Below are 19,638 nucleotides of genomic sequence, written 5' to 3' on the forward strand. Positions count from 1 at the left end.
AATAATTTTTATAAGCCAATAATAGAAACACAAACAGCCCATGAGAAAATGGTTGCTCATCAGAGGATATCTGAATGGCTGGCAAACATGGAGAAGATACTTGACTTCACCAGTAACCAGGGAAATGTAAAATGAAACCAGTGAGATGTCATTGCACCCGCTCAGTTTTACAAAACAGATGTCATGTTGATGGTATGTACCCTTGATATGAGATCAATGGCATTTGTTCTCAGATATTTTCTTCCCAAATGCTTATATAGCAGTTTAACCATGACAAAATAAAACCAAAAACAAAACAGCAAGTTCTAATGACAGGCAAGTTACCATTTACCTGACCAATACTCTTCAACACTGTTGGGATGCTCCCAAGCAAAGAAAGTCTGAGAAAACAGCCCAGTCAAGAGGAGCCTAAGGAGACATGCCAACTAAATGTAATGTAGGGTCCTGGAATAGAAAAAGGACAGTAGGCCTAGAGTCTTCCCCTGGAATCTCTTCAGAGGGGACTGAATCTGACATTTGCTATTGAAATTTTTTTTTTTTTTTTTTGTGAATATGTATGTGCAGTGCTAAGGATGGAACGTTTTAGGTACGCCAAGCACGAACTCTACTGTCCTCAGTCCTTTGTCTAATTTAAAAAACAACTGCAGATGGGGTAATCAAGAAACTATCTGGCAAGTTTTTGTCTCCCTACTGTACAACTATGACCATAAAAACAGAATTCAATAAAGCCTTTACAAGAGTAAAAAAAAAAATTACCCAGAGACATTGGTAAAGGTTTCCCAGAAGATGGTCACTTGGGCCAAATCAGCCCCTGCGGACACAGGAGATGGGTGAGTGAGGGGGATGGTTTATACATTAAGCAAGAAAGGGTGTCTCATAAGACTGCAGGACCAGATTACCAAGCCATTTTCACGGTATCTTGTAGACCATGTAGAACACTGATGGTTTTCAAATAGGACAAGAATATGACCAGAGATGGAATTTAGGAAAGGACTTCTGATAGGCTTAAGGGTTTGGATTCAAAGAGTGGAGGTTGTCAAATGCTTACACATTTCTATTTGGGAAGTAGATGCCATCGAATAACAGGATATTGAGCCAATAGATCATGGGAGCTAGACTTAGGGCATTGGGAGAATACCCCACACTACAAGTTGGCAGATAAAGAAGGTGCTTAAAACTATGACAATAATTAAATAGCAAGTGATAGAGGCAGATTAAATGCAAATCCAGAGGCAAGCAGGCAAAGGGGAGTGGCATCTGACAGGCAGGGCAGACTCAAGTCAGGCCTTCAAATGTGGGAACCTGAACTTGCAGAGAAGGGAAGGTCTCACAGTTTGAGGAAACAGTATATGCATGTGTTGGGAGGCCAGGAACTGGGGGTCTGAGGAGCCTGCTGGAGTATCAGAGGGTCAATAGGACTGAGGAGCCATCTGGAATGCCAGACTAGAGATCAAACCACAGGGTACGCCAAGTTTAAAAGGAAAATGGGAGCCAATTTTATTTCTTTGTGCTTATATGTGTTTGTGTGTGTGGTGCTTGGGATTGAACCCAGGGCCTCAAGCACATGTGGCACACACTCTACCAATGAGCCACACCTGCTTTATCTTTTTTTTTTTTCCATTAAAAAACAACAACAAACAAACAAACAAACAAAAACATTGCAAGGATGATCAAAGCCATCTAAAGAACAGAAACCATGATGCCAAGATTACCTGCCCTGGCAAATGCTGTGTCAAGGAAAGGGTGAGGGGATCAGTGAGTTTGACTGAAATTTTATAAGTTTTGCCATTTAATGCAATAAAATAAAAAATTCCTACTAAACCACATTAGAAAATGTAAAAAACTGATGGCATTAATTTAATAATATTCTATAATCCAATGTATTCAAGATATTATATATTATCTTTCAACATGTACCACTGCTCACATTTCAGGGTCTCATTGAATAATGCAGTAGTCTAGAGCTCCTGCAGAGATGAAATTCACAAGTCAATACATATTCTATCACCTGTGTTCTACTTGCAGGAATGAGAGTAGGAAGGGACACTTGTCATCCTGAGGGCTCAGGCCTGGTGTTATTTTAAGAATGGAAGGGCCATGAACAAAAATAAGAGTTCCTGATTGAGTTAATATTTGCTGTTCAAGAAAAGAGACAATACTGCTGTTATGGAAAGGATGACTTTTATTTCCATCCTGAATGATTATCATACTATTATTTAAACATGTCCAAAAAAGTCCTGAAATAATTTAAACTGAAGGCACAGAACAAATCAAAATATTTAACTGTAAAAGATTCAATGAGAAAATGCAAATATTTCCACAGTAGCAATAAATTATGAACAAGTTTCCATCACCAAATATCATTCTGACCAAAAGCTCTAGTCTCTCATGAAATCTATACTTAAGCTGATTCTGAGATTTCCATGATAAAAAATAATATTGAAAAAAAAATCTTCTACCTAAAGACTCATTAGACCACCAGGTTCAATATAAGTATTTTATATATAACAAAGTAGCAGTTATGATATTTGTTGATGGATGGCCTCTCCCCAAGAAATGACACATTCTTACAAACTGTTTAAAAAAAATAGCAAAGTTGGTTACAAAATTCTATTTGGGAAGCAGGAAAAAAACTTGTTCCATGTCAATTAGAATATCAAAGCACTTCAATATCAAATTGCTTCAAAAGCCAATCATTGCATAACAGTAATATACTGCATGGGGCATTCCACTGTATCATGGTTACATGTTGACCATACAGTGCAGTTAAGGGGTTGAACAAATCAGTAGCAATTACTGTCGCCAATTTTTATTTACTCTAAAGAGATATGTTTTTAAAAAATCATTATAAAACTAACTGGAATAATCAGTGACATGCTATACATACAATAAACTCCTCCAATGCAATAGCTAGGTTTGAAAATAAAGTGATCATGCTTCTTAATATACTGTGATATTTTGAAATACATTCTCTGATTATCAATACCATTTATTACAGAGGTCACTTATAAATTAGCTCAGATTCTGAACTAGGTTTCTAACTGAAACTTTTTTCAAGTATGCATAAGATTAATAAGGTAAAGATATCTTTCTTATTCACTTCCTTATGTACTCTCTAGAGAACAATCATGTTGAATAAAGCACAGTTTTCAAAAACATTTCCAAGATATGAAAGTTTAGTGACCAAGAGTAGACTGACAGACATTAACATCTAAAACCTACTATTTCAGATTTTTTTTTAATGAGCTTTTCAATCTCTTACTTGAAACAATAAGTTCTTAAGAAATAATGGGAAAACTAAAGTTTCTAAAACACTCAAGAAAGAAAAGTTCCTATCTCAATAAAATAAAAAAGGTCTCCCTTCTCCTACTCAGCTGTGATACATATATACGTATTTAATAGCAATATGGTCTTTATCATCTAATTTAACTGCATGAATCACAAAAACATTTCCAGACAAGATTACTGATAAATATAATACAAACTCTAGAAATGTTTTTTAGCAAAAACGGCTTCAAATTTTTCCTACATAGCAAAATGTTCCTTTGGAAATTAATCTTTAATGCTTTTGGACTGTTTTAGTAAACGCAGCTTTATATCTCCAGCACTAAGCTATAATTACCACCCAAATTTCTTTGTCTCTGGATAACAAATAACATTATGTTTTATTCTCTACTACTCTAATAATGGTACATTATTTTTAAAAAAAGTCTATCATAGTGTCAGACTTATATCTTCATCACTGACAAATACTGAGAGATTAAAGTAGAAATAAAACAAACCAGAAAAAGCACTTTATAAACTGTGACGTTTTGAAATGTTGATAACAATGAAAAATGAGCAACTGTTATCACACAAACTTAAAATGTACCCAGCCATTAATGGTTATGACAGAGGCAGTAAATGCTTTTGTCAGTGGCTGCACTGACACTGATCTTGGGGGATATAGAACTCATTTTATGATTTAGTTAATGAAAACAAAGAACCACCACTTTTATCCAACTGGCTAGGTCACAGTTTGTAACCGTAGGTTACAATTTGACCACCAAGAGTCTGAATTCTGAAAATATAAACTCACCAGGGTTGGCAGAAGTAACTAACTTCAGGAAACCTTTTAAACGAAAATGAAAGGATGATCTTTGTGGGTTTTGGCTCTGCATATACCAGCTGTGCCAGTAGCTCCTAACAAACAGAAACACATGAAACCAACGGGGTTTCTTTCAAAAACCTAAAAATGAAGAGGCAAGACTGGAAACCAAAACTCTATACGAGGCTGCCAGGCCAACAAATAACAGTCAGAGTGACTTTGTTCCTCTGTTCTTTCAACATGGGAACCAGTGCAGAATGGCTCATGCCCACAGTTGAGAGGCCATTTACTGCCACGATCATGTCTCCGCATCTGGTTAAAGACAAATAGAAACAGAAACAATGTTATTATTTTAAGGACATGTAAAAGATCCCAACTGTTCAGTATGAAAATCTCAATTTTACTTATGGGTTTACTGTCAACAACAATAGTACATTATCTATTTTGAGAACCATCTGGAAAATTTTTAAAACATATACTTGCTGGCTTTCCCTGGCTAATCAAGAATATCCCTGTATGAACCCCTCTTATAACTAATAGGTGGAGTTGAAGAACAAGTAGAATAATTTTCACATACTAGCTTAGGCATACAACAAGGAGAATCAGTGTGTACTCTTTTCTAAATAAATAAAAACACCAAATGATGCATTTGGAGAGTGTTGGACACTGTTATTATTACACTTTTTATTTTTTTTATTTTTGTGGTGCTGGGGGCAAATCCAGGGCTGTGCACATGCTAGGCAGGTGCTTTACCACTGAGTTACGTCCCTAGCCCATTAGTTATTGTTTTGATTATTATTTCTCTATTTATTCTTAGAGCTCATATACCTGAGGATTAAATTATTCGAATAAGACTCATACTTCCTCTTCTTTCAGCTACAATACTCATTGTCCTCCAAGTATAAAGTGGGTGACAAATCTGAGGACTTTTTTATCCTTGTAACAACTTTTATTATCATCCTTGATTTGTTTCACTTTTAGTTTACAACAACATGAATATGAATATGAATTTCGTTTTTGGAAGTAGGTGGGGTAAAAATCAATAAACTAAGCAACTGAGGCCTGGCAGATAATTTAGTTGAAGAGAATGATTAATTCATTTGTTCATCCTAAAGTGATGACCTTTTTCGTCTTTATCAATAGAGACTGATCTGGAGCATATTTTTGATTAGCTTTTCACAATATTATTTAAGTGTCTCTTCCTCTTTGCAAACAGTATAAACTACCGATGTTCAGCATTTTGTCTAGTATGAATACATTTACTTTTTTGGGGGGGTGGGACTAGAGATTTAACCCAGGAGTGCTTTATCACTAAGCCACATTCCCAGCCCTTTTTATTTTTTGAGACAGGGTCTAAGTTGCTGAGGCCATTCTCCTGTTTCAGTCTTCTGAATTGCCAGGATTGCAGGTGTGTATCACTGCACACAGAAGAATATATTTACTTAAAAAAAACAAAAAAAAACCAAAACCAGGTTCTTCCATTGAAAACTAGGTACTAAGACTTTACAGTTGAGCACCTCTTCCTTCCTCTTGGTGATAATCTCTTGACATGACACTTTCCTTTCTTCTCCTAGTGCCTAAACTTTGAAATAGAAAAGCTGGCTGGGTGAGGTCTAGTGGCGGCTGTCAGCAGAAGTCTGAAGCCAGGCAATCCTGAGTTTGAATGCCAGTCAATTGCTTTCAGCTATCTGGTTGTGGGCAAGTTTCTTAAGCAGTTAGTTTGTCTGTAAAACATTCCAGGAGTGTTAAGATTAAATGATGCACCCACAGCCCTTAGCACTATGCCTGGCATATGGTAAACTACTGTACATTCATTCACCAAATATACACCGAGATCTTACTACATGCAAGACACTGCTATGGGAGCTGCTCAAGACATTACAATAAATGCAACAAAATTCCTCCCTCCCCAGGCATGGCAGCACATGCCTGTAATCCCAGAAGCTCAGGAGGCTGAGTTAGAAGGGTTGCAAGTTCAAAGCCAGCCTCAGCAACTTAGTGAGGTCTCAAGCTGCTTAGTGAAACCCTATCTCAAAGTAAAAAATAAAAAGGACTGGGGATGTAGTTCAGTGGTTAAGTGCCCGTGAGTTCAATCCTTGGTTTAAAAAAAAAAAAAAAAAAAAAATCCTCCCTCATGGAGTTCTTATAAATATCTGCCTGATGTTTCAGGTAGAAAAATAAAATAGTCATCTAATGACAGGACTAAACCTAAGTAGTCTGTGTGGAAAAACTGCTCAGAGATTGTCATCATGTCACAATATATTCAATCAAATGACTCAGGTTCAGTTCTGGTCATTAGATTAATAAAATACAGCTTTTAAGAGATAAGTTAGTAAAAATAGTACTCCGGCCTCGACAAGGTTGGCAAATGTTTTCTGGAAACATGGTAAATATTATAGGTTTTATGAATCACACAAAGTTTCAGTCATATGGTTTCTGTCACAACAACTCAAGTCTGTATGGAAGCAGCCATAGACGTTATCAATAAATAAGCATGGCTGTTTTGCAATAACTTTATTTACAAAAATGGAGAGCAGGCTGAACTGGGTACTAAACCCTGGGCTAGATCATGTCTAGCTTAACAAACACAAATTCCATCATTAATGAGAACACCACTCACTTTAATCTTCCATCGTAATAAGCAGGAGTTCCCAAGACAATGGTTTTAATGAAGAAAGGTTGATTGGTATGGTTCTCCTCATATCCTCCTACAATACTAAAGCCCCAGCTTCCCAAGTAGCTTCTTCGTAAAACTATATCATGGCAGCTATGAAGGGCGCTGTGAACAAACACAAGAATAGAGAAAAAGTTAAAGTGGAGTCTGTGATAGATAGCCTGTTTATCGTTGCTAAAACTCCACAACATGGTATACACAACACTCTTGGTAAAAAAGAGAAAGTTACTTTATTTCCTTTTCATATTATTATTGTTTTTGATGCTGGGTATTGAGCTCAGGGCCTTGTGCATGACAGGCAAGTGCTCTAGCAATGCACTATACCTCCGGCCCCAACTACATAACTTTGACCACCCATTTTTCAGCACAGAGGCAGTCCTAGATAGACTCAAATCTTTCCAGTCTTTTTCAGTCTCCTCTTCCCAAGTGAAGCTGTATACATAAACACATGCACTCAGAGAAGCTTTAAATATACCTGATTACTGATGACACCTCAGAATATGTAAAAAAAGAAAAGATGATGTGCCTATATTTGCTCACTGTATTGTTAACAACATCCTTAATAATCACTTGAATTTATAATAATCACAAACTGGTATAAAAGACATCTAGTATTGTCACTCTCAACTCTCAAATAAAAGAAGAAAATGACCACTACTGAAGCTTTCCAAAAGCTTCAGGTACACAATTATCTTTTGCCTCCCAGAAGCCCCACCTCAGGTCCTATTAGCAGTTCATATGAGAAGTTATTTGTTGTTCTTTTTTCACTCAGAATGTTTTCATTTTAAGGGAAGACTCTAAAGTCAAAACAGTACATAGGCTGGGCATGGTGGTGCAACCTGTACTCCCAGTGGCTTGGAAGGCTGAGACAGGATAATTGCAAGTTCAAAGCCAGCCTGAGCAACTGTGAGGTGCTAAGAAACTCAGTGAGACCATGTCTCTAAATGAAATACAAAATAGGGCTGGAGATGTGGCTCAGTGGTCAAGTCAAGTGCCCTGAGTCCAATCCCTGGCACAAACAAACAAACAAACAAACCCCAAAACAGTACTTAGACTGGAAAATACTAACCCCAAAATAAGTCTTTCCTTTTTATATCACTAACACTGAGATGCTATTGTTAAAATGTTACTGCCAGTTTGGAGAATGTTGTCCAGTGAGGGGGGAAAAATCTACTTATATGTTCACAGTTCTATAGATGTGAAAATAAGCAATAAGTAAAAACTGAAAAAAAAAATTGTTTTTTTAAATTATAGAAAAATATCTTTTTGTAATAAAAAATATCTTTCATTATTAAGTGAAATCAGATCTATAGAAATATAGGGCAAGATTTCTTGTTTTTAATATATTAAATAAGATTTTTAAATATTGCTACTTCTGTAAAGTGATACATATGTCAAAACTTCTAATCTAGTTTCCAGTCTAGTTTCTTAGCTCACTGACAAGGACTTTTAAAGAGGATTCTGAGATGGAGAAAGATCCTATTCATTGGCCTGATTTTCAGGAACAGTGAAGATTATTTTTATTATTTTGAATCTCCTTCAACAAACAAAAAAATAGTTTTCTGGTATGCTTCCAGCAAAGAAGAGCAGAAGAGTCTCCCTTTTCAGGAAATGCAGAGCTGCAACTCTGTGTGGCATGAAATCTGCTCATAGGGGCTACCTATACCCACAAAGGAAGATGCATGGCTATTAAATGTAAGTCCATGAACAACAGGGACCTCTGTAAATCCATGCAATAGTGGCCTTTTGTTCAAAGGGTTTTCCTTCAATACAGGTGGGCTCAGAAATAGATTTTTACTATACAGCCTATTTCTCATCCCAAACCTTTTTTACTCTGCTTGACACATAAGAAAATTCTGTTTACAAAGATGTGAACATGCTGAACCCAAAACTAGACTTGCATAATAGACAAGGACGATTAATGGAAGCACTAGGTCCAGTGCCTTTCCCAAGGATGTCACCACTCTGCTTGCTCCATCAGCAGGGGGCACAGCAGCTCTCTAGCACTCATTGGCACTTGTGCAGCTTGGGCAGCTGGCTTCTCATCCACTGGTCCTGCCATTCTAGGTTTACATGGACAGGTTCAGGTATCAGTTTGAGAACTGAACAAGATAAATGAGTTCCCTCTGACAGCTGGAACCTCACAATTTATATAGTAGCTCTGTAGGAAGTTAACAGCAGCCATGATGTCTTTGTTTATCTTCCAATGGGGAAAAAAAAATCAGTTCTGATGCACGGAATAAACATATATGATGTAATCATCTTTGATGCAAAGACAGATAAACAAAAAACCCCAAAAGCTTTCTTCACAAGATCTCTACAGGTCTGTGAGACATGAATTCTACTCCAGTTTTAGGCCTTTAATTGTCTCCCCTGCTCCCCTCTTAACCAAGAGAACAAGCCAGTCAGGTTAGCAATAAATAAAATCCAATAATATTTGTGCTTTTTTCCCTGATATTTTTTATGTGAAAGTATTTTATAAACTACAAAGCACTAGGAGCTGGACATAGTGGCATACACCTATAATCCAAGCATCTCAGGAGGCTGATGCAGGATGACTGAAAGTTCCGAGCCAGCGTCAGCAATTTAGTGAGGCCCTAAGCAACTTAGCAAGACCCTACCTCAAAATACAATAATAAAAAGGGCTGGGGATGTGGCTCAGTGATTAAGTGCCCCTGAGTTCAATCCCCATACCAAAACCAAAAACAAACAATAAAGCACTATATGACTACTAGTTATTATAACTTTATTGCACATGAATCAGATGGTCCAGAAACTGTTACAGTTGTCTTGTTTATTTATTTTTTTTAAAGACAGTAATTTTTATATTTGGTTAAGAGTCAAAATGTTTCATCATAGCTCACTTTTAGACTTTTTATACAGTAAGAATTGAAACTGGGCTGGGATTATGGCTCAGCGGTAGTGTGCTCGCCTAGCGCGGGTGGGGCCCGGGTTCAATCCTCAGCACCACATAAAAATAAAGGCATTGTGTTGTATTCATCTACACCTAAAAAATAAGAATTAAAAAAAAAAAAGAATTGAAACTGATTTAGAAACTAAAGATAGTAACATACATTCTTGCCATCTTAATACCAAGAACAACCATCCAGAGGAAGGAAGATGTCACTGGAGGTTCCATGTGCTTCTATGACCCTGACACAAACCAACTACAGAATGTTTTGGGTTGGTCAAAGTCAGTTACGAAACAATAGACTCTTTAAAAAGGTGGAATAGCTAAAAATAAAATGCTTTGGCTTTGAAATTTGTGTGTCTAACAAAACCCCCAAATCCTGCCTTTTTAGTGAAAGATAAAAAGGGACTTTTAAAAAGGCTCCTGTAATAGGGTATAGCCTCAAGCACCAGCTTGGTTTTTCATGTGAAAGATGCATGTGAAGTCTAAGCACAGATCAGAATGAGTGTTGGTAATGGCAGCTTTTCTAAGCAAGCAACTGGAACAGCCAAACTTATGGCCAGCATACATGAGACCCTTAATTAGGATGGGCAGAACTGCTTTCCTTGTTTTTATAAGCAGGTAAATCTTTTTAGCTTAGCTCTTGTTATTGAATCTCTTTTAAAATGTAATAGGAAAAATTTTAAAAAATAATCTGATTTGATGTTGATACTTTTATCTAATTAAAGCCTTTGCTCCCAACAAGAGGTAAGTTCACTATGTTAATTTTCACTGAAGAGGACTGCAAGTATTACTCCACAAAACAACAAAAAGCTATCAATACCTTGGAAGTCCAAGCCACATGACCCAGGATGGAGACCAACTGGCATCATACTCGTTCTCACTGAAAGTACTTGGCTGTTCTTCTGAAGTCTGAGTTGCCTCCTCAACAATCTGGACCTCCAGTGCTTTAAGGACAACAGCTGGAGAAGCAGCACTGGCTTTTAGCATAGCAACAGCCTCACTGTGACTCAGATTGGTCAAATCAATGCCATTGATATTCAGCAGCACATCACCTATTCAAATGAAGAAACCAAAATATATGTCCTCTGGTCACCAAATGATCATTTCCCTACAAAACTTGTCTGTAAACTAATCAACAAAGGTTTCAATAACTCAGGTAAGGTTAAAAGGTCACTTTTTACTTCTTTATAATTTTTACATCAGTGATAACAAGTCCAATTCATTGAAAACATTCCAAAATGGTTCAAAATTTTAAAATTTAAAGTAATAACGGGGCTGGGGTTGTGGCTCAGGGGTAGAGCGCTCGCCTAGTATGTGCGAGGTCCTGGATTCCATCCTCAGCACCACATATAAATAAAGGTACTGTGTGCAACTACAACTAAAAAATAAATATTTAAAAAATTTTAAATAATGTCATAATACAGAGAAAGAATACAGAGAAAGAAGTATGGCTTATGGCACCTTGATATGATTGGAAATTCAAATCATTCACTTGAGTTTTGTCATCTACAGGCCCTGGGCATATTTATTTCTTTACTTTGAATTTCAGCTATTTCTATAGTTTTTTTTTTTTTTTTCCAGTTCAAAAACTATTTGACCTTTTACTTTTTGAGAAATAAATTTTAAATATATTCTAGTTAATACCTACACAGTTCTATACATAGACAACCCTGCATAGTTCACTCAGGGCAAAAAAACCTAAAACATGTACAGAGAAGACACCATTGGGCCAGTCGACAGAAACTTGTGATTTAAACATTTTCCCTTGCTTGACAGAGAAAAGACATATTTGTTGCTCTCCCAAATAATAATGAAAAAGCATGATGGGGATTATAGAAAAGCTTAGGAAAGAAAGGATTAGTTTTATAGGAAGCAGACATTTGTGCTAGAAAGTCTACAGAAAAATCCCCCTTTCCCAATTTATCATCTATTTTTCAGATTATTAAAGGCAAACTTTCTCATTGTAGAAAACTTAGAAAATACAAGGAACTAAAATTACCTCAATTTTAAAACTGGACAAATAACTTAAAAGGGGGTGATAAAAATGTTCTAAAAATTATTGTGGTAGTGGTTGTATGTGAACTATTATATCAAGGCAGTTTGATATAATAGTTCACATACTATTCGATTTGCTCATTAAAAATACATTGTTTTATGGTTTGTAGCATATTGTGCAACTACTACCACAATAATTTTTAAAACATTTTTATCACCCCCTGAGAAACCCCATGAGCAGTCACTCCCCACCTATAAAACCTAAGCAACCACTAATCACCTTTCAGTCTCTCTAGGCTGTTTATTTTTTATTGTTTGAACAGTTTCTTATATATTCTAGATATATCATTTATACACACACACACACACACACACATATATGATTTGCAAATATTTTCTCTCATTCTTTTTTTTTTTTTTTTAAACTTTCTAGGTGGTGGTCTTTGCAGCATAAAAGGTTTTAATTCTGATGAAGTTTAGTTTCCCTAATTTTTTTCTTTTGTGACTTGACCTCTTAGTGTCTACCTAAGAAACTAGTGCACAATCCAAGGTCATGAGGATTTACATTTGTGTTTTCTCCTAAGAATTTAGCTCTGAATTTAGGTCTTGGATCTACTATAAGTTAATTTTTGCATATGGTGTGAGGCAGGAGTCTAAAGGAGAACAAATTTTTAGTTTCCCTAATTTTTTTCTTTTGTGACTTGACCTCTTAGTGTCTATCTAAGAAACTAGTGCACAATCCAAGGTCATGAGGATTTACATTTGTGTTTTCTCCTAAGAGTTTTAGCTCTAAATTTAGGTCTTGGATCCACTATAAGTTAATTTTTGCATATGGTATGAGGCAGGTGTCTAAAGGAAAACAAATTTTAGGCTAAATTTTCTTTCCATATGAACAACTAAGTCAATAAAGACTGCTGTTTTTATCAATAGTAATACTGATAAGTTACACCTTCCCATCTATGCAAATTACAGAGCATAGGGAAGGAACTTAAACTAGTGAGTTTGTCCCTAAAATAAAATTGTCTTCTGCCCCACCTCCTCTTTGAGTCCTCTTCTACATAGATATTTTATCACAAGCATCATTTATATTTTAATGAGATGAATCTTCAGAGTACCTGCCATAATGCTGAAGCATAGGTCTTTTAGAGGATTTAAAAAAAAAAAAAAAAATCCAACAAAGTAATAGTTTGTAAATTCTGGAATCCTTATTAAGTTTCAGCAATTTTTTTTTTTTTTTTTTTTTTTTGTGGTGCTGGGGATTGAACCCAGGGCCCTGTGCATTCAAGGCAAGCACTCTACCAACTGAGATATATCCCCAGCCCTCAACAATTTTATTTTATATTGGGTATTTACCTAACCCTATAGGAAGATATCACATGCAAAGGACATTAATAGGAAACTCTGAAGACATGCTTTTTTTTTTTTTTTTTTTCCTCCAGGCTGTCCTCAAACTTTTGATTCTCCTGCCCCAGCTTCCCCAGTAGCTGGGATAATAGGTATGAGCCACCATAACCACCTGTAAATACTCTTCATCAGGGATAAGATTTGGTGGAAATGCTCCAGATCCTATCTTACCTCTCTTGATTCTGCCATCTCGTGCAAGGCAGCCATGAGGTGGTACACTGGTCACAAATATGGGCAGTTCACCACTCTTGCTTCCTCTGCCCCCAGCAACTGTCATTCCAAGGGACTCATGTGGTTCCTTTTTTACAGTAATATGTTTTTCTTGACATGTAACACACTGAGTAAGATCCTAAAGCAAAAAGAAAAAAAAATATATTGAATAATGAAATAATAGATAGCTGAGGTAAAAACAGCTTATTAAACCAAGGTGATACCTATGTAGCATTTATAAAGTGATTTTATTTTTTCACCCCTAACGACTGAAAGCAACACATAGTTCTTAATAGGTACACTTAATATCAGTGTCAAACTTTGAACTAATTGATTTTTATATAGTATTTATGGAACTCAAAAAATTTAGAACTGTTGATATATGGAAGTCAAAAAAAATATCAACACATCATTTATATAATTATCTTGAGCTCCAAGATAGATCAACTCTGTAAAAGTAAATAATGCTTTTGAGTTTTAAATTCTGAAGACAAGCCAATTAATTTTACTTGTATCTTTCTCCCTAATTCTTTGTAGGAAAAGTTAACAGAAGAGTACAAAAGTAAAGTGTGGATTTTGCAAACTGCCAAAAAAAAGGCTACAGACCTATCTTCTGATTCTTACTGATGAGGACTATAAGTGCTTGGTCATGAGGCAAATGCAAATCTACTTTCAAAACCTTCATAAAAAGCTGAAAGGATACAAAATAACCAAATTTTTGAAAATATTAATGACACGTAAATAAATTCCCAATGAACCAATATTCTCAGGAAAAAAATATTGATTGATTGATTGGTACCAGGGATTGAACCCAGGGCTGCTTAATTGCTGAGCCACATCCTCACCAGTCTTTTTAATTTTTTTACTCTGACAGGGTCTTGCTAAGTTGCTGAACCTGGATTTGAACTTGTAATCCTTCTGCCTCAGCCTCCAGAGTTGCTGAGATTACAGGTGTGCGCCACTGTACCCAGCAGGAAAAAGCTATCTTTACTAACATTTGTTACTGTTATTCATACCAAGACACTCCTGATAGTAAGAAAAAAGGAGAATCTAAAATGTCACTGTTCTTTGAATTAGAATTCAGTAATAAGGTATACATATGCAATATCAATATTAAAATAATAACTAACATTTACTAGGCTTAATATGTGCAAAGTTAGTGGCCTGCTTGCATTCTTTCATTTAATCCTCACAATGGTGTTGAAAGTAAATACTATTACTGACTCCATTTTATAGATGAGGAAACAAGCTCAGAGAAATCAGGTAACCTGCAATTGTAAGTGACTGCACAAGGATTTGAACTTACACATGTCAAAAGTATATATAATATTATTTTAAAAAGCTGACATGTACTTAACTGTTGATGATGGTATTTACCAAATCTCTAAATTAAGTCTGGAAATCTAAGCTCATCTGCCCTTCTATTGACGTGCAATCCATGCATGATTGAAATTTATCAAAGGAACTACTTGTATAGCAGCATAGAATTCCCAGAAAAATGTTCTGATGCTATGAACTTGTCAACATTGTTAAGGTAGTCTTCTATCTAAAGGTATGAAATTTATGTTAGTATTCTTCAAAACTGGCCAAACACAATTTGGTCATGAAGACAACTAAGGGAAATAGCCTTGAGTACACTTATTTAAATATACCCTTATGAATTTAGCCAATTAATAAGGGCAGTTGTTTTATAGCTTCAGATGGCTAAAATGTATGCAATTTTTCCTCAGGGAACTAAAGCAAACTTCAAAGATTATATTTAGTATGCTTCAAGGAACTAAAGGTTCAAAATCATATAAATGCTTATCAAAGCAGCTATTAAGAGGTGTAGTGTGTGCTGTACTTTTTAATGATGATTATAACCATCTGAATAGGTTGTCTTGGTGAATCTGGGTGAATTTGGTTTCCATGGGAGATCTTTTTCTTAATCAGATCCTGATATAACATATGCAATCTGCTAGAAGAAAACAGCTAAATTTATAATTCATTCTATGTCGTTGTTCTAACCAATGAGGGAATATAAAGTACCTAAAATTAAGAATGAATTTGGCCTTATTCTTTAAAACAGTGTCACATAAAAATTAATGAGGATAAAAACCAGCAAATTTATGAAAGAAACATATCTGTGCCCAAAACAAAAAATAAAAATATGAATATTAAAAAATAATTAATATGAATTTTTTAAAAATATGAATACTAGAATGATTAAATAGAATTTTCAAAATTGTCTTGACATTCTAATTTTGTCAGACATCTGTGTCTCAAAATTAATGTAAAAAAATCAGAGGCATAAAAGATTTCATTATCTTTTGCTTTATATTACCATTTCATAAATATAAAAGAATATATTGACATATATTATATATACATATTATTATATATATATTAAAGCATATATTAATATATAGTAATGGAAGCAACTAGATACATGAAACATTCAAAATCTTTTTCAAAACAATAATGGTCACAGGTATTGTTTCATAGTCATCATTATGAAGGCAAAGTTATAGGTTTCCTTTATACATTTTGGTTTTTGTTCAAACAAGAGAACAATTCTGTGGTTATAATTTCTCTTAAATATTAACTAAACCAAAAACTAGTGACACATTTGTACTTAGCTTGGAAAACCAGATTAACTTTATGGGCCAAAAATACTGCCTTTCAGCTATGCTTTCTTAGGATACCAACAGTAGATTCTAAGGGGAATTATTCTCTCAAATGTTATACTTCAATTTAAAGGCTGCTTTAGCAGATAAGGAACTTTCTATGGGTTTTAAGCAGATCAATCAGTTTTTGTTAAGCCAAGGACTTTAGTAATTTTACTTAAGAATAACTTTAGAAGCTCCTATTTAGCTTTCATGTTCAGATAACTGGGTAAGCATTACATCATTGTTTTAAAATTCCTGTCCAACTGGAAGTTTAGTTTAAAGGAAGGATGCATGGAGTAAATAATACCAAGAATGCTAAAGTACCATTCTTTTTTGAGTTTTGCAATTACCAAGTGAGACATCAAAATTCTCAGCACAGATACATGACCTTGGAATATACTATAAAGCCAGTTTAGTAATTTGGAGGCAGCAGTAACAAAGTTCAACATGGGAATTTTAATGTTGTAATAGGATAATATTCCTCTAAGTTATCACATGAAAACATGTTATTCATGTATCTATCAAAATTTATGATTCACAGGATGGGGTTGTGGCTCAGTGGTAGAGCACTCACTCGCCTAGCATGCATGAGGCACTGGATTCGATCCCCAGCACCCATTTAAAACAACAACAACAACAAAAAAAAAAACTAAATAAACAAAATAACGTTAGTATGTCCATCTACAACTAAAAATATTTTTTTAAATTTATGATTCATGTTTAATATTCACAAATATAATTATTATGCAAGCAATGTGCCCAACTGTTAAATACCGACATGTTGATCTTTTTGATACTTTTTCAATCTTATAACTAATACTTACAGTTAAATAAGCAACCCAAGATAAATCTCACTTTCAAGTAATACTAAGCAAACAGATTTTTCTGGAAGATCATACACTTCTTGTCAACCACTTGACAGAGGAACATTCCCTGCCAAGAAACCATCTCTTGTGGCTGAGGAATTGAGACAACGAAAGTGACTCTCCAAGATATAAACTTTCAATAGAATAACAGCCTGCAATTAAATTGTTCCAAAAAATCCATTTATTGAGGTATGATTTGCATATAAAATGCCTCCATTTAAAATTTATAAGCTTGTAACAGTGATTCTTTGAGGACAACATACATTACCAAAAACCACCTCACCTTATGTGAGCTTGGTCTGCTGTGAGAGGGCAGCTGTGCATGGTGCTGGCTGCTGTTGTGACTTCCTGTTTCTCGGATGGTGTTACCAGGCTGGGGTTTCCCTGGTCTAGCAATTGTTAATTGCACTCTCTCCCCACTGGCCTGGAGGAAACACATAGGAGAAAACACTGTCATGAAGAATGTTTGCCATTTTAAAAAGATTACACTATGCACTTCTCAATCATTGTTTAAGGGCTTTAACTGGGCAGCTGAATATACCTAGTGGCAGGGAGGATGAAGTTCTTTTCATTAGCTAATATTTTTAAATTTCTGTGGCTGAAACACACACACACACACACACACACGTGCGTATTAAACTGTTTTAGATGTTGATGACCTTCATTTTAAATTTAGAGGCCTGTAACCTTAATTCAAACAGAGATTCACACCTATTATGTTTGAAAATTTATTTTGTTCTTATTTTAAAATTTCCGGTCTGATTTACTTGATGTCTGTTCTTGGCATGGCCACAATCCCAATTTTACTATTATTCCTATGGGAAATTATGAGAGCTTTATTTTACAAATTGTGATAAAAAGTAGAAATCTTCCTCATGATTGAAGTCAAAATATTAAGAAATCACTTTTTTAAGCTTTTAAATTGAAAAATAAATAACAATTTGAATACCATACTACAAATCATTTGTTATTTAAGCATTTTATTAAACTAAACAGTTTCAGACAATTTCTTCAAAATAACAAAGGAATAACATTCAGCCAGCATCTCCATGCAGTTCAGGAACTTGATTTAAAGGGTAAATGCCAAGGAGAAGTGTTCAGAATCCTGTTATTTAAAATTCTGACAAATCACAGATTATTACATTGCACTGTGTGAAGAGATGAATAGCTCCTTTTGGGATTTCATTTCATTATACAGACTAATTTTCCTTCCTGCTTACTTTATAATCAAAAATCAGTATTTCAACTTTAGTTGTAAGCTGCTTATACACACCTATTAATGGAAGCAAATCCTTTTTTTTTTTTCAAAAATTGTTTGAAAGACAAAATTCTGTGAATGTGATGAAGTGTGCATTTAGAATTTAAATGACTAGCATGTGGGTTTAGTATAATTTCAAAAGCCGATGCATTTAATGTTTTGGGGTTTTAAAAAAAGCAAACATTTTGTTAGAAATCAAAATTTTAAAAATGTGGGTGCTGCTGGATGCAGTGGTGTACACCTGTAATCCCAACAATTTGGGAGGCTAAAATAAGAGGACTGCAAGTTTGGGAGCAGTCGCCAGCAACCTAGTAAGACCCTCAGCAACTCAGTGAGACCCTCAAAATAAAAAATAGGAAGGACTGGGGATGTGGCTCAGTGGTAAAGTACCCTTGGGTTCAACCTCTACTACCTAAATAAATAAATAATTAGAAATTAAAATGTAGGCTGTCCAAATCACAAAACTGCAATTCATGAGTGAATGCCCTTGTTGCTGGGATTATAAATTAGTATAACAGGTATGAATCTATGTTTAAAACAGATTTAAAATGACAGTCACGAACCTCTAAAATAATTTAACACTTACATACCTGTGTGTGTGTGTGTGTGTGTGTGTGTATGTGTGTTTCAACCACAGAATTTTTAAAATATTAGCTAATGAAAACAGCATGTTTCCTCCCCATCAACTGCCCAGATAAAGCCCTAGAATCATTCATAAAAGTCTTTCTGATCTTTCTGGAGTGACTTTAGCAAAATGACTTAAACTTAGATACAAAACATGGAAGAAAACTAGTGCTTTTTTTCAATTTTTAAGGAATTCAAATTGTTTTAAACACATCATAAAATGTGTTCTCTAATACTCTTATGAAATATGTAGGGACAGCCATTATTAGAGAGAAGACATGTTTTCAAGAAGAACATTGTACAGAGCAGCGGGGGCGAATCCAGAGATGATCTATAGGTTCTGTAGCATGCTGTGGCATTTAATGATAGGGGCCATACCCCACAGTGATAAAGGTAAAACACAAAGGTGTTTTTCTTAAAGTAAGCACAACAAAAAGCTATAAAGCAAAACCAGCATCATTATAATTGAGCATCAGGTCGACAGTCACTGAGAAATGTTATTTGCAACACAGAATCAAATAACAATGAATATTTAACTATATAAGAATATCTAAGTCTTCACCCCTTTTATCACACTGAGAGGTGATTCAGGTATTGGTCTCATTTTATAGACTTGAGGTTTAAAGAAATTGGATAGCTTTAAAATTCTTGAAAAGATATTATTGAGACTCATTTCTGTGGACATTAGCCAGTTGCTATACTGCTGAAAACTAGTTCATCTTGTGAGAGTGGAGAATGGTGGGAGGGAGAAGGTAACAAAAAGGAGAAAGAAAGAAGAAAAAAGAAATCTAGTAGTTTCATGAATTTGAGGAAATAAAAAAGTCAAGTGTACTTTATGAAGTAAGAAGACTAATAAGAGGAATATGCTATTATTTGTACATTTTCTCAGTCAATACTTAAATATTCTAAACACACTCATAAACAGGCAATGTTTAAATACTCGTTATCTTAAATGAGT

At 35.0% G+C, this 19,638-nt stretch overlaps 1 protein-coding gene across 5 annotated transcripts in view; it reads right to left on the reverse strand.

The window, feature by feature from the left end:
* Window positions 1–2,164: 2,164 nt before the first annotated feature.
* Lnx2 (ligand of numb-protein X 2) overlaps window positions 2,165–19,638 on the reverse strand; it is a 77,958-nt gene continuing 60,484 nt past the window's right edge. For 4 of the 5 annotated variants that reach the window (XM_046454064.2, XM_046454066.2, XM_046454063.2 and 1 more), the window contains 5 exons: window positions 17,082–17,222; window positions 13,246–13,423; window positions 10,496–10,727; window positions 6,708–6,866; window positions 2,165–4,399 (listed from right to left, as the gene is read on the reverse strand). In XM_046454064.2, the coding sequence (XP_046310020.1) occupies window positions 4,264–4,399; window positions 6,708–6,866; window positions 10,496–10,727; window positions 13,246–13,423; window positions 17,082–17,222 (846 nt within the window). In that variant the 3' untranslated portion in view covers window positions 2,165–4,263. The remainder of the gene's footprint in view (window positions 4,400–6,707; window positions 6,867–10,495; window positions 10,728–13,245; window positions 13,424–17,081; window positions 17,223–19,638) is intronic. The other variant, XM_046454068.2, reaches the window with a different exon arrangement.

The sequence above is a fragment of the Marmota monax genome, unplaced genomic scaffold (assembly GCF_021218885.2).
Source record: "Marmota monax isolate L192 unplaced genomic scaffold, Marmota_monax_Labrador192_F-V1.1 WCK01_AAM20220418_F8-fsc00011, whole genome shotgun sequence".
Classification (NCBI taxonomy): Eukaryota; Metazoa; Chordata; class Mammalia; order Rodentia; family Sciuridae; genus Marmota; species Marmota monax.